This window comes from Pteronotus mesoamericanus, unplaced genomic scaffold (assembly GCF_021234165.1).
Source record: "Pteronotus mesoamericanus isolate MK-2021 breed Mesoamerican mustached bat unplaced genomic scaffold, CSHL_Meso_final scaffold_85, whole genome shotgun sequence".
NCBI classification, from domain to species: domain Eukaryota; kingdom Metazoa; phylum Chordata; class Mammalia; order Chiroptera; family Mormoopidae; genus Pteronotus; species Pteronotus mesoamericanus.
In genome coordinates this window covers 25,622,684-25,637,687 of record NW_026555329.1, presented here as the reverse complement: position 1 = coordinate 25,637,687, position 15,004 = coordinate 25,622,684, and the positions used below count along the sequence as shown (strand labels likewise).

Sequence of the window (15,004 nt, the reverse complement as noted above, 5' to 3'; positions counted from 1 at the left end):
GATTATCCCAGCATCATTATGGAATGTTAGCTTTTCCCCAATCTCCAGTGTCCATTCTGTCCTAAATCAAGCTTCTGTAGATTTGTTCCTGGGTTTTCTAATTTGTTCATAGGTCCTATTTGTGAATAACCTGCACCATTGCAGCTCTGTCTTCAAAAGTCCCAATATCTGATGGGGCAAGTCTCTTCATGAGTGCTCTTGGCCCTTTGCTCTTCCGTTATAAATTTAGAATCAGCTTGCAGAGAATGGAAAGCTTTTGGAATTTTTATTGGTACTGCATTGAATCTGTGCATCAGTTTCAGGGGAATTAACATCTTTACAATATTCCATCTTCGAACTGTTGAAGAACATTGTATAGCTCTCCATTTTAGTCAGTTCCTCTTTAAGTTTTTTTGAGCTTTATATTTTCCTTCATAAAGGATTTGCATTGCTTACCTAAGATTTAACCCTAATTTTGATGCTATTATAAAAGAGAACTTTTAAAGATTTTTTATGAGCTTCATATAGAAATGCAAATGACTATATATTGATTTTGTAACCACTAGCCTTGCTAAATACTGTTTAAAATCAAATAAATTTAATAGATTTTGGGGGACTTCTATATGTATATAACATCTATAAATGACTCATTTCCAGTCTTCATACTTTCAAATGTATTTTTCTTTTATCAGACTATCAGCAAATTCTAATTTACTAGGAGTGTTGTCACATGTGAATATTGAATTCTGTGAATGCTCTGTTCACACTTAACTGAGATTTTACCATAAATCTACTCATGTGATTAATTATACTAATAATTTTTCTGAAATTAACACAGACTTGTATTACTGGAATGGTCTCACTTTTTGCATTGATTTTAATACTTTTTTTTGTACATTTCTGGGTTCAGCATGCTAAATAAGGATTTGGGGGGGATCTTTGTTAATGAATGAGCTTAGCCTGAAAATTATTTTCTAAACCTGTTCTTGTCTGCTTTTGCTATTAAGGCTTTGCTAGCCTAATCAAATGAACCAGGAAGTGTTCCCCTTTCTTTACTCTGGAACAAAGTCAGAATTGTTTCTCTTGATTGTTTGATAGGATTTACCTATAAACTGATATGGGCCTGGGATTTTCATTATTTGACTATGGTTTTCATTATTGATAACTGATTAAATTTTCTTGATGGTCTGTGCTTATTAGATATTTTCTCTCTTCCTGAGTCAATTTTGGTAAGTTAACCTTTTCTAGGCTTTTTAAAAAATTTTATGTGAGTTTTCAAATTTATTGCCATAAAATTTTTAGAATGTTCAATTGTCTAATCTCTGTAGGCCCCATTTTTTATTTCTAATACTGTTTTTTTCCTTTTTCGTACTTTTGCCATAAGTTTATCTTTCTGTATTTTATTAGTCTTAGTGGATCTTTCCAGAGAACCAATTTTCAGCATTGCCTACCCTTTCTATTTTTTATTTGCTCCTGATTGTATTGCTTTTGTTCCTACAATTTTCTTCTTTCTACTTTCTTTAGCTCTTAATTTTTTATAATTTTAAAAGGACTTGACAGAACTTGACTTTATTGAATTTTGTACAATTTATTTTTGGAACATTTAAGTATCACTATTATCTTGCAACATTTTGAAATTTATACTTATTAATGAATTAGCAATACATTATTTTTTGAAATGCCATTGATGATCTTTTAAAAATAGTATGAAAAAATACAGTATTATCCATATGCATTTTATCAGAAATCCCTAAATCAAAGAAATGTAACCCATTTAGGCACGCGGAATAAAAGATGCTACAGAAATCATCTTTGAGATGTCAAAAGACGAAAGAAAAGATTTCTACAGGACTATAGCATGGGGTCTGAACCGGCCTTTGTTTGCAGTTTATAGAAGAGTGCTTCGCATGTATGATGACAGAAACCATGTGGGAAAGTATGAAAACTTGTAATGCTGCATGATTTCATGTAATTAGGGGAAATATTTAAGAAATTCTCTTTTTTTCTTTTAAATAATTAGGATCACAGCCTTAATTGGAGACAGGTATACTAAGAATTACTGTTGGGTCGTTTCTCCAGGTCCATATTGTGAAAATGGTGAAATCTCCTTACAATTAAGGTCTCTTTTAGAAATTAAAATCTAAATCACTTTTATATAGGTTTGGTTTAAGACTTAGCTGACTTAATACATCAAAGTCAGTTTTGTAGTAACATTATAAAAACTAATGGTGATTAAAGATTTAGAAAGTATGGACTGTGTTAAATTCATTAATAACATTTTTTCCTATTTGTTTTTATATTGATAGTATAGCATTTCCTATACTTATTTTTTTAATGGCTTATTTTTTATATATAACTAAATTTTTTAAAATATTTTTTTTAATTAAGTTTCTGGATACAATGTATAGATTTCTGATTTTTTAAATAACTTACTTTTTTTAAATTAAATTTCTGGATACAGTGCATAGATTTCTGATAAAGGTACTGGGAAGGCATCATATTTTCAATGTAATGATTATATGGTGTTTTGACACTTTTTATTTCTCTTTGAAAATTTTAGGTGATAGTACAATAGTATTGCTTACTAGCTACTGTTTTTTAAAAAGAGCATTGCATTGACTATAAGGTGTACTTGCCCACTAAAACAAAGAGCTCTTACTTTGAAGCTAGAGCATGTCAGATGTCTATGCATGGGTAGAGAAAATGAAGAGAACTTTAAATTTTTTAGTGCCTTCTGAAAATTTGTCATAGATTTTCTTTCTAGCTCTGGTTTACAATGTCATCAGTAAGTCTCTCAGAACTGTTATATTAGATGCTTGAACTGAACTTTTACAGGAACATAGGGGCATAGGAGCAAATATGTTTTAAATATTGAATTTTCTCGATAAAATTGGAAAGTGCTCACTTTTATTATAGCTAATAGTATTTGTTGTTTTTTAAAAGTAGAAGTATTTTTATTGATCTACTTTGAAATTGGTAGTATGCTAAGTGACTTAACATTTGACTCCTTAAGTGAAATTCTGATTTTTATTAGAGCTTTTAGCATTCTGTTTTCATTGATCCTTTTTAAAATTTTCTTTAAATTTCTAGATACACACCTGAAGAAATTGAAAAGCTCAAGGAGTAAGTTTAAAATTTTTTATTTATTAATTCTGATAGTTGGGTTTCATTACTATTTGTCTTACTTTTTTTAAAGTTTTACTTTGGATTGTCAAGAAATGTTTGGTAGACTGGTCTAATTTAATCCTGCAGTTAAGCATGATTGACCATAAAAAGAACTACTAGCTCTATATCTGCACAGGGTAGCCATGCCCATAAACTTCTCCTCCTGTTGTCAGTTAACAAAGTCAAATGCATCCATAGACCATTGTTGGGGGTTACAGAAGATATCAGATGGCCATTCTTGGTGGCCTTAAAGTCTAAACCTGGGGAACTTAATACCAGGATCAAAACCAAGGTTGTGCTACATAGCTTACTTTAGAAAGTGACTTGGCAGTGTTTCACTTAATGTCTGGGCTGTTTCACTTAATCTCTACAACATAAAAGCTATTTCACAGGAAACACAATTTTGCTTCATTGAGTTAGGACCATAAAGTATGGACTAATGTATTGTATGGATCATGAAAAAATGGAAGGTTGGTCCAGTTGATGGTGATAAGGGCTTGTGAAACTTTTTCAGATATCTGAGAAGAGCTTGTTAGGAGTATTCAAAAGTGAAAAATCTGGGGATTGCCTGGGAGATTGTATCAATAACCTGAGGGGAAATTTGGTCTTTTTTGAACACATATCCAAGTTATTTATTTCTTCTCTGACCCAGGAAAAAGGCAATTGCTGCCTGTCTTTTTTTCACCCACAGACAACTGTGGACCCCCAAAAAAGGCCACACTTTCAAACTTTGGCTCTCAAAGTATTGCTGCCCACAACTTCCAAACCAGTCAAATGGGAAGAAGAAGAATGAAGAATAAATGATGAAATTAAAAGGGAGAAAACAGTTGAACCCAATGCTGATTGGCAGACTCTTGTTTTAGGCTCCGGATAAAGCATGGCAATGACTGGGCAACAATAGGGGCGGCGCTAGGAAGAAGTGCATCTTCCGTCAAAGATCGGTGCCGACTGATGAAGGATACTTGCAACACAGGTACTGTGACTGCTACTGGTGGGGGGTTTTTCGTCACATTTGAGCTGCTTGTCCCTTCAGATACCGCTTTCTCTTCTGTTCCAGGAAGAAATTTGTCATTCACTTCAGTTCAAACTTTATTTTCTCGTCTCCCTTTTTCATCAGGCTTAATAGAGTCAACTAATTCTTTATTTTTGTGCTTTTGTATAAAAGTGAGATTGTTCACAGAGACAACAATATCTCAGTTTCATAGATTTTAAGTCCAGCAGTTTGCAGTTTGGAGCAATTCAGAACTGCTGCAGTTGGGAAAGTATTTATTTTTAAGGCATATATACAGGAAGTAATTTTAATTTAAGCTCATCTAACTGTTGAACTTTTGTTAACAAGAGCTTATCAACTCATGTTTATGAAAAATTTTAGTTCCAATCAAGTGCCAACTTAGAAGCCATGTTTTAACGGTTTGTATGCATTTTGCTTATTTTAAAACAAAGTAAATTTTTCCATAAAGGAAATTTGTGATTGATGTTTTAGTCCCTAGGCCAGATCACAAATGCTATTTAATCCTTAATGATACATACATACATGGTACTGGTAAACCTAAATTTTGTGACTAACAACAGTGTTTAGGCTCTGCCACTAAACTCTGATTTAACTTTTTTGAGCCTCAGTTTTCTCTGTAAAATGAAGATGTTAGAATCAGTGGTATCATAATTTCCTTTTAGCCCTAATGTTCTCTGAAGTCTCTCGTCAGTCTTTTAAGAAGAAAAATAATTCTCAAGTTAAGTTTGAGCTTCCAGGAAATAAATTTTCTTTCCCTACCCCGCCCCCACCTGGCTAAAGTGGAATCAGTAATGTTTCCTGCTTAACCACCCCATCAGCACTGTTAGCTGCAAAGCGATGAAGACATAAATCCCACCAACTGTTCATTTGATGAATGACAACTTAATGAAGCAAGAATGGGAACTTTAGATATAGGATGTACCCCAGAGATTCATGTAAGGTGCTGTGAGTACAGAACCCCCTGTTAAGCATAATTCAGACAAACACTGTGCCCTTCCTTGATAGCCGGCTTGAGGGATTGAGCTGCATATTACCTTTCTATGTTACTACGTATTGTTTCTGATCAAGAGTTTTCTCTCTTGTACACCATGAGACAGCAGTCTGGATTTTCCCTTTCTTTCCTACTGTGCTAAAATAAGAAAGCAGGACATTGTCTTGAATCCATGGTATCCAGACTGTGCCTAGCACATAATAGACAAGCAGTAAGTATATGTTGATTAAATGAGTCTTTGAAGCAAGCACTTGGCCTTTTTAAATGTTTCTGGAAGTTTTAGCTACTATTAACTAAATGGAAACATAAGTTTTTTTCCTGTTTTTTTTTACCTAAGCTCCTTAAGAAAAGACCAAGAGAAACATTACCTTTTATTAGTGGGTTTATGAATTCAGAAAAACTTGAATTTAAAATATGCATGAATACCAGCCTCAGACTTATATTTCATCACAGTAGCTTGGAGTTGGAATAGTGGGGAAAGGAGATGGTATAAACCTATTTTTACATTTACCAAAATGGGTGGGAGGCCATACACATTATTCCACTTGCCCCTCATCATTTATTCCTATAATAAAGGTCTCTGTTGAGCCTGTGCTACTTCTGCAGAGCAGGGACGCTTAGGTGAGCCTAAGGTAAAAGTAAAAGTTTTCTGTGTCCATCAGGCCATCTCTGAAGCTCTTCCCACTTAGGCCTAATATAACTTGAGAGTACATAATTCTTCCTAGTAATGTTTTGGCGAGTTTTTCTTATACAGTCAGTTTGTGCTTTCTATTAAGGATTCTGTGTTTTCTTTTGCACTAAGAACCTGACTGGGTTAGTACAGTCCAACCATCTTAGTAGGTATTCTATGCAGTTTCCTGTCTGTGGGTCATTCAGAAATACTTTTAGTACTACTGCCTACTTCCCACCAGTCCTTAGAAATACAGGGCTGGGTCTGATTTGGGGCGGGGGGCGGGGAGGCGGCACGCAGAAAGGGAGAAGGTGGCAGTAGTATTCTGGATGATTTTCTTCTTGCAGGGAAGTGGACAGAAGAAGAAGAAAAGAGACTTGCAGAGGTGGTTCACGAATTGACAAGCACCGAGCCAGGTGACATCGTCACACAGGGTGTGTCTTGGGCAGCGGTGGCAGAACGAGTGGGTACCCGCTCAGAAAAGCAGTGTCGTTCTAAATGGCTCAACTACCTGAACTGGAAACAGAGTGGAGGTACTGAGTGGACCAAGGAAGATGAAATCAATCTCATCCTCAGGTTTGTATCCTAAATCTTTTAATGACAAAAGCTGCTTAATTGCTGTGGGTGTCTTGATTGTCCTCTTTTGGTTTCCCTAGATGACTAAAGTCTGAAAAGCATTCTTTTCATAGTGAGCTACTGTTTAAGATCCTAAGTATTTCATATTGTGCTCTTTTTGTGTTTGTTCCTTTTTTGGTGGTTTTAGTGCTTGTGCAAAGTACCAGATTGAAGGCATGGAGACTGAAGTCCTCTATATCCACAGAACAAGTGTGGCACAGGCAGCTGCAGCGCAGCTTTTCCATTGTCCAGCAGTGTGCCTCATTCCTAGCCTAGGGGCCTCACAGTGGGTGAGAGAGCTGTTCAGTCTCCACGCCCTCAGTCTTTGGCTGCTGTGCTAGGAACACAAAGAAGGGGGCCCAGTCTGCAGTTTACCACACCTTCAAACTGGACAGGATCAGACACTTCCATTTCATACATATCAAAAAATAACTTTAAGACAGTAATCCCAAGTTTGTTTTTTTATTAGTTGGCTTAACCATTAAGACTCAATGACTCAAATGGGGAAAAAAAATACCAGCAAGAAAATATTTGAGGTGCGGAAGTAATTAATAGAAGCTATCATTGCAGCTGTTCTCTATTGCAAATCAAAATCAGCAAGAAAGTTCAAGCTAGAAAATAAACCATTAAAACCCCAAATTTAGTTGGGTTTTATTTTAGGAATTTTGGGGGGAGGTGTTTGGTTGCTGCTGGAGTATTGTTTTTGTCTTGTCATTTTGTTTTGGGTTTTGTTTTTAATAGTTTTTAAAACTAGTCTTTATAAATAGCTCACTTCTAAACATTTTTTTAAAATTTTACAAAAGGAAAAGCTTAGATCCTGGAAATAACTTACTATAAAACATTGTAGAACACTATACAACTATACCTGTTCTAACCTATTCTAACCTTTAGCTATTCCCATTCCTTCTCAGTGCTTCATCTAGTTCATTTATGATTCAGCCCATTGGTTGAACCATTAACAAAAGCCTGTTTTGCTGGTGATAGTTCATAGCTCTTAGCTCCTGCAATCCTTTCCCATACAATGTAACAATAGCATGTCAGTGACAACCTGCCATTTCAGTTCTCTCCACTCTCATAAGAAGTCAGAGGAGGGTTCTTATGGGGAAATAAATTAACATCTAACAAGTGCTTATTTTGAAACCTGTAGGATAGCAGAGCTTGATGTAGCTGATGAAAACGACATAAACTGGGATCTATTAGCAGAGGGATGGAGCAGCGTCCGTTCACCACAATGGCTTCGAAGTAAATGGTGGACCATCAAAAGACAAATTGCAAACCATAAAGATGTTTCATTCCCTGGTAAGGTATCATTTGCTGAAGTCCTTCCCTTGTCTTAAACATAGTCACTCCTCAGGAGTTACAGGTTAGACGTTCTTTGTCTCAGCTAAAGAGATACGAGTCATAGATTTTCCACTTAAACTTTCAGCCCTGTTTCTTTGGAAAACAAGAGTTGATGTGATGTGGTTTTCAAGGCACCTAATATGAAAATATACACATTCTTGTTCTCACATAAACTACAAAAAGGAACTACATTTTACATACAGATTTTCATTGTGTACAAAGATAAATTTTTAAAACTGACGTTTAACTTTTATGAATTGAACAATTTCAAATATCCTGTTAAATTCTGTGATAAAGTATTTTGTAGAACAAAGGCTCTGTAAATTTCTAATTTCATTTGTTATATAAGTCTAGAGATGCTAAGTTGGGATTGCTTAAAAGTGAGGCATAGCGCATATGTCTTACTTCATTGCCTGCTGTGCACTTAGGCACTAACTAAGTTGTACAGTCTGCTTAATGTAGGCACACATTTTATTCTCCTTAGTATTGTCCTACAACATCCATTTTTCCAAAGGCAAATTAGATGTTGAGAAACTTTGGCTTGATGAAACGTGTTGTTGCTTTTTTAATTTAATTAAATACCCTGTTACAAATTTATAAATCTTATAAAATAAAACCAAAACGATGAATGAATACTAATGTATGCATCATCACCTGGGAGGACTGATATAGTCTATCATGACTTAGCAGAGGAGGGCAAGTGTAGAATTGGCTTTCCTGTATAAGAACTCAAGGTAGTTGCATATTACTGTTTGGAAAAGATCAGCTGTTTTTCAAGAGTTATGAGTTAGACTCAGAATCAACTGATTATGCTCTTGTAATGCCTAAAACAGTCAAGTGCCTGAGTCCTTAGGGGGAAGTACACTATTCATTTTAAAATGAAAATAAGTTATTTATCATTACCAATATTTTTCCTAAAAAATTATTATGAAGAAGCACTACAATACAGAAAATGTCCTATTCCTCACAATGGCTATTTTTTTAATGCATATTATATGGCAAGAACAATATTACATTATGAAATTTTTCTTTTGATGGGAAACGTTTCTAAAAATTTCCAGACAGTTGTAGTTTTAAAATGTTTTATTATTATTATTATTTTGGTAAGAGTTCTCATCCAGCATACAATTATTTATTCCAAATACTTTCCCTCCTTACCCTCCCCCCACCCCCGCCTTGCTGCTTAGATGGTGGTCTTTCGGAGAGTCAATGTTCTTTTTGTCTACCCACCTCCCTTTAGTCTTAATAAAAGGCCTGAAACAGTTACATGAGAATCAGAAAAACAACCCAACGCTTTTGGAGAGTAAATCGGGATCTGGAGTTCCAAACAGTAATTCCAATTCCAGTGTACAGCACGTTCAGATCAGAGTTGCCCGCTTGGAAGACAATACAGCCATCTCTCCAAGCCCCATGACAGCCTTGCAGATTCCAGTCCAGATCACCCATGTCTGTAAGTGTTTGGATCTAACGTGTTGTTGCTATGTGACCTGTATGATTTGGTTAATGACTAACACCTTTCAGTCTTCTGGAATGTTGGGAGAAATTTATCCAAGTTGATGAATGTACCCTATGATCCCGTTTGAAAATCACTGGGCCACCTACATAATTAACATTATATATCTGTGTGTGCAATGACTGTTAAAGTTACCTTACAGACATTTAAATTAATCATGCCTGTCTTACTCTTAAAGTTCTGATTTAAATTTGGTTATTTGCTTTAGCTTGCTACCAGTGTAATAAAGCATGAAGAATTTTCTTTGGCACTGCTTGTTTTTATACTCTTGAGAATTGCAAAACAACTGAAATTACCAGTCTGCCATAAATATTAGAGCTACTGTTGGCTATACATTGACTGTGCATAGAGATTGTTACACTTGTCATTGTTGAATTAACAATACTTTTTGGGAAAACAGCAAACATTTTATAAATGATAACTTAATATTCATTCACAGCATAGCTTAGCCTCAAGCCACATTTGTCTGCAGCCATAGTTCGCCTACCCTTGATTTAGTTTATTTATCTGGAATCACTTCAGATTCTCTAGGTATGATCTTAAGAATCCATGAGATAATAAGAGAAATAACACAACTTGGTAAAGATGTTACATTTCTTTCAAACTGAAAAGTGTTATAGTCAGAATATAATAAACTAACAATAAACACTCCACATGAAAAGTTAATTCCATTTTTTCAGATGGATTTACCTACAGGCGCAACTGAAAGCACCAAAAGAGATCACATTTCTTCTAGTAAGTCTTAGTTCTCTGTAACCTTCAGCAAACACTGATGACGTCTGAGTCTCAGTTGACATCTATAGAGATTATACTATCTGATCTCTAAAGTGGTATTGAGTCTCCCAGATGTGGTGGTTCTGAAATAATACTTCTATTTAGCTCATGTTTTTGATCCTCACCACTGTATGAGATAAGCAAGACAGACAGAGGCTCTAAATATTAGTTTGAATTAAAGTAAATTACTTGCCCAGATTTACGTTGCTAGGAAGCAGTGCCACTAGAACCTAAAACCTAGTGGGTTCTACCCCCTAGGTTTGGGGACTACCATTCTAGACATCTGTACTGCTTCCCAGAATGTCCAAGTTCCTGTCTCTTTACAAGTAAGCCTTAGTGTATTCCTTCTACTTCCTAACATTACAAATATTTTATGATCCATACCAGGGGTTAACAAATATTGTCTGTCATGGTTACTCAACTCTACCATTGTAGTGCAAAAACAACCATAGAAAATAAATGAACACATACAGCTGTTTACAAAAACTGGTAGTGGGCTAGATTTGGCTGTGGGTCATACATAGGCTGCCAATCCCTAATCTATGCCATCCCAGATAAATACATTAGATTTCTTAATATCTCTTAAGAAATTTAAATGAATTCAGGTTTCCAGGCAGATTATTCAGTATGAGACTGCCTTCATAATAATTTACAGAGTATTTTATTGTTGTCCTTGTTCTTACCACAGCCTCAACAGACTCTCCTGCTGCTACTGTTGACTCGGAAACTATAACACTAAACAGTGGAACACTACAAACGTTTGAGATTCTTCCAGTGAGTAATACTTCACAAAGTAGTTATCAGTCCTCTGTGTGCGTAAGGAAGATCAGTTGGTAGTTTTAGAAATGCTACACACTGTATAAGCAACTGAAATATAAAAACATGACTGGCATTAAGTGCAACTATGTCCATGGTTTTGAGACTAGTTAGAAGACAGCACAAATCAGACTTCCACTTTTATAATTAGTTTTCTAGTTTTTTGCTTCATCTGTATATGAACCAATAATACATTCTTTTTATGTATGAAAATGACAGGGCTAATGAGTAGGATACATACATTCTATAGGTTTGTATTGAGTCAAAAGCAAATATATAACCAAAAGGTTCATATTGTTTATTTGGGGAAAGTCTGTGGAATAAATTATTTAACAATATTCATTCAGTAAGCATTATACTAGCCATTGGGAATACAGAATTTAAAAGTCCCAGTCCTAATTGGTATTGCCACTAGGGAAAAGAACCTTGCAGTCTCTGAAAAGGCGAAAAATATAGTTACGGTATGACCCAATTCTAATTCCAGCTATGCCTAAGAAAAATATGTCCACATAAAAACCTATAGATGAAATGTTCATAACAACAAAAAAGTGAAAACAATCCATCCACCGATAAATGGGTAAATTAAAATGTCCTATAGTCATACAAACGAATATTTGGCAGTAAGAGAATGAAGTACTGACACATACTACAATCAGGATGAACCTTGTAGGCATTTACTAAGTGAAAGAAACTAGACACAAAATACCATATAGTGTGACTACCATTTATTTGAATAGCCCAAAAGAGGCAAACCTATTTAGATAGAAGGTTAGATCAGTAGTGGTCTATACTAAGAGGTATAGAGAAACAGGCATGACTGCTAATTTTGAGTTTCTTTTCAGGGTACTGGAAATTTTCTTTCAAGTCCTAGTCCTTGCCCTGCTTTCTAAAATAGGGTAAAGCCAGAATTAGCTCAATTTTCATGAAGAAAATACAAAACAGATTTTATTTAAATTATGTCAAGATTTATTTGCTGTGAAGAACATAAGGGGCATTAGTGCAAGTTTATCTTCTCCACACCCCAATCTCACAAGGATTGACAGCACAACAAAAAGTTCTCTTTGAGAACAACCTTGGGACTTCTACTAAGAGTTTACTTAAACCTGTTTCGTAGTCCAGTGGTCTACAAAATAGGGGTGCATAAGATAATCTTTTTCATAGGTAGAAAACAGAATATCCTTTTTCTTTTTTGCTACCTTCCCTTCCCCCTGGCTAAACAATGTATGCACATATATTTGGGGTATGTGTTCAGGTTTTTACTTAACCAGGTGAGAATCAAATATTTGGAAACTTCTGTTCTAATTTGTTGATAAAGGATGATAATAGTGCCTCAGCTTCAAAAAAAACTGTGAGCACTGAATGTATATTAAAGTACATGTATTATGATACACATGTACCTATAAAATACTTAGTGCATGACCACACGTGATTAATAAACACAACCACTAAGATGACAGCTTTCACATTTATGGAGGTGGCAAAAAAGAAATTGCCCACTGTGCATCAGACACCACTGTAATTATTTCTAATCCTCACAGCCCTCTCCATAAGCGGGAGTTACTGTCCTCACGTTAGCAGTAAGGAGACCTAGATTTCAGTAAGTCTGTACCCAAGGGAGCAGTTGTAGCTTAAGTCCACAATGCCAGACCAAGCTAAAGAACAGGTTCTGTGACTCTAGCTCTATTTTAAGTGCAAATACTGAGCTGGCCAAAAAGTCCATTTACTTTTTCCAATAAAATAGAAGACATATTTTTCATTTTCACCAATAATTTTATTGATTTGGATACTTTGAGTATGTTGGCTATCTCCCTGCTATTGGCTTCTAGTGGGTAGAGGCCAGGGATGCTGCTAAACATCTTCCAATACGTAAGACAGCCCCCACAGCAAAGAATTATATGGCCAAAATGTCAGTAGTACCAAGAAACTTAACAAACCACTTTTGACATGTTCAGTCAGTCACAACACCTCCATACACTGCACAAATCTTTTTGGGTTTTTTTTTGCATTTCAGTTTTTACCTTTTTTGAAATAACAGAGCATAACATGGCAAAAATGTTATCTCCTTCCATCTTCAGTATTAAAATGCCTGTACAAAAATTCACCAATTTTATGGGGTTTTTTTAAATGCACACTGATAATGACAGCTGTCAAAATATAGTCGTAACAAAGTTGCTTTAAATTAGTTAGACAACTGAGCACTTTTAGAGCCATCTTACAGAAAAAAATTAAATGAACTTTCTGGGCCAACCCAATACTTTTCCTTTAGAGTGTTAGGATAAACTGAACTCAAATTACTATATATAGAAGCTTATGGCTCTGGAAGCTTATGGGTGCTGAGTAGTTATACTTCTGTATTTTCAAAACTCTAAATGCATTTATCTGTTTACCAACTTCTCAAATACGAATTTTTTTTCCTTTAGCAGAACACTGTTAATTGCTATTTCTGTATGTTTCCTCTTAATATAAAAAATATTTGTTAAAATAATACTGAGAGAAAGATCTGTTTAAGTAACACTGCTACAGTGCATTTTCAAAAATGGGAAACTTAAATTGGGAGACTGCCAGTTTTTATGTGCTACAGAGAAAGGATAACAAGGGAAGATTGGTCACTGGAAACAGTGGCTTCTGTGACCATGTCTTTGTGCCATGAAGCAAGTAAAACCAGACCATAGAAACACAGCAAAGAGCAGGATAAAGGCCTTGCCTGTTTTTAACTCTAAGCCAAGTAATGACTTACACAGACAGATAGTCAAGGATATCTATCCTTCATTTTGTTATTTGTTCACACCTATACAATTGGCAAGTATACTAATGGCTAGTAAATTAAAGTTAGTCCCCATTTTGGATATAAGTCTACTTACTAAACTCAATAGTGTATTGCACCTGTATTGATCTTGGTTTCCTTTTTCTTTTAGTCTTTCCACTTACAGCCTACTGGGACTCCAGGTACCTACCTACTTCAAACAAGCTCAAGCCAAGGCCTTCCCCTCACTCTGACTGCTAGTCCCACAGTAACTGTGACAGCTGCTGCTCCTGCCTCTCCTGAACAGATCATTGTTCATGCTTTATCTGTATGTTACCTTATGTAAATTGATTGATTTTTCTAGTTTTTGTAAAGATTGGCTAACTGACAAGCATCACCATGTTTTTCTAGTTTTCAGTACTGTGATAGAACCCATGTGCCTTTAGTAACAATATCTCGGGGTGGGGAGTGTGTTTTGAGCTCAGTTCAACTATTTGAGTACCTATTAGGGACCAAGGTTAGTTGATATAAAATATAAGAGCCAAACTAATACAGTCCATTCATTTAAACAATTTTTTGTACCACTGTTGTCCCACAAGTAATGTTTTACATCTTCACTCCCTGTGTCTCCTTACATGTGATAGACTTGAATTAGGGAAATAGGGACATTAGCAGAACAAAGGCCCGTGTCTGGAAAACCGTGGTAAGAGCACTGCAGTTCCAGAGGTGGGGGTGGGGAACAGTAGCCCATATTAGCATCTATAAATGTCATTTGTTGCCTATAATTTGACTATGGTATAGGTATTTTTATTTTGCCATTGACCACTTTTTTTTAACATTTTATAGCCAGAGCATTTGTTGAACACAAGTGACAATGTTACAGTGCAGTGTCATACACCAAGAGTCATCATTCAGACAGTTGCCACAGAGGACATCACTTCTTCCATATCCCAAGCAGAACTGACAGTAGATAGTGATATTCACTCATCTGATTTTCCTGAGCCTCCAGATGCCCTAGAAGCAGACACTTTCCCAGATGAAATTCATCAACCGAAGGTGACTGTAGAGCCATCATTTAATGATGCTCATGTGTCCAAATTCAATGACCAAAATAGCACAGAACTGATGAATAGTGTTATGGTCAGAACAGAAGACGACCTTAAACAAGAGGAGGAATCACCCTCTCATTTAGCCTGTGCTTATGTTACTGAGGTAAGTTGCATTTAAGGGAACAGCCTATGGGTTCTTCTTGCCGTGAGAGTCAAACCTGCAGTTTGGAAAGAGCGAGCCTAGAAATAATATATGGGGAGATATCCTGTGGTACTTTATTTTTTCTTTAGCCACCAAATAAAGTGCAAACCCACCTCTGACCTCCCAATATCAGT

At 35.6% G+C, this 15,004-nt stretch overlaps 1 protein-coding gene across 4 annotated transcripts in view; it reads left to right on the top strand.

Annotated features, from left to right (window-relative positions):
* The window catches only part of DMTF1 (cyclin D binding myb like transcription factor 1), a 39,784-nt gene that overhangs the window by 22,697 nt on the left and 2,083 nt on the right, over positions 1 to 15,004 (top strand). For 3 of the 4 annotated variants that reach the window (XM_054564099.1, XM_054564097.1, XM_054564098.1), the window contains 9 exons: positions 1,758 to 1,915; positions 3,070 to 3,102; positions 4,008 to 4,117; positions 6,165 to 6,393; positions 7,580 to 7,731; positions 9,014 to 9,223; positions 10,749 to 10,834; positions 13,792 to 13,947; positions 14,466 to 14,831. In XM_054564099.1, coding sequence (XP_054420074.1) covers positions 1,758 to 1,915; positions 3,070 to 3,102; positions 4,008 to 4,117; positions 6,165 to 6,393; positions 7,580 to 7,731; positions 9,014 to 9,223; positions 10,749 to 10,834; positions 13,792 to 13,947; positions 14,466 to 14,831 — 1,500 coding nt within the window. Of the gene's footprint in view, positions 1 to 1,757; positions 1,916 to 3,069; positions 3,103 to 4,007; positions 4,118 to 6,164; positions 6,394 to 7,579; positions 7,732 to 9,013; positions 9,224 to 10,748; positions 10,835 to 13,791; positions 13,948 to 14,465; positions 14,946 to 15,004 lie in introns of those variants that run through there. The other variant, XM_054564100.1, reaches the window with a different exon arrangement.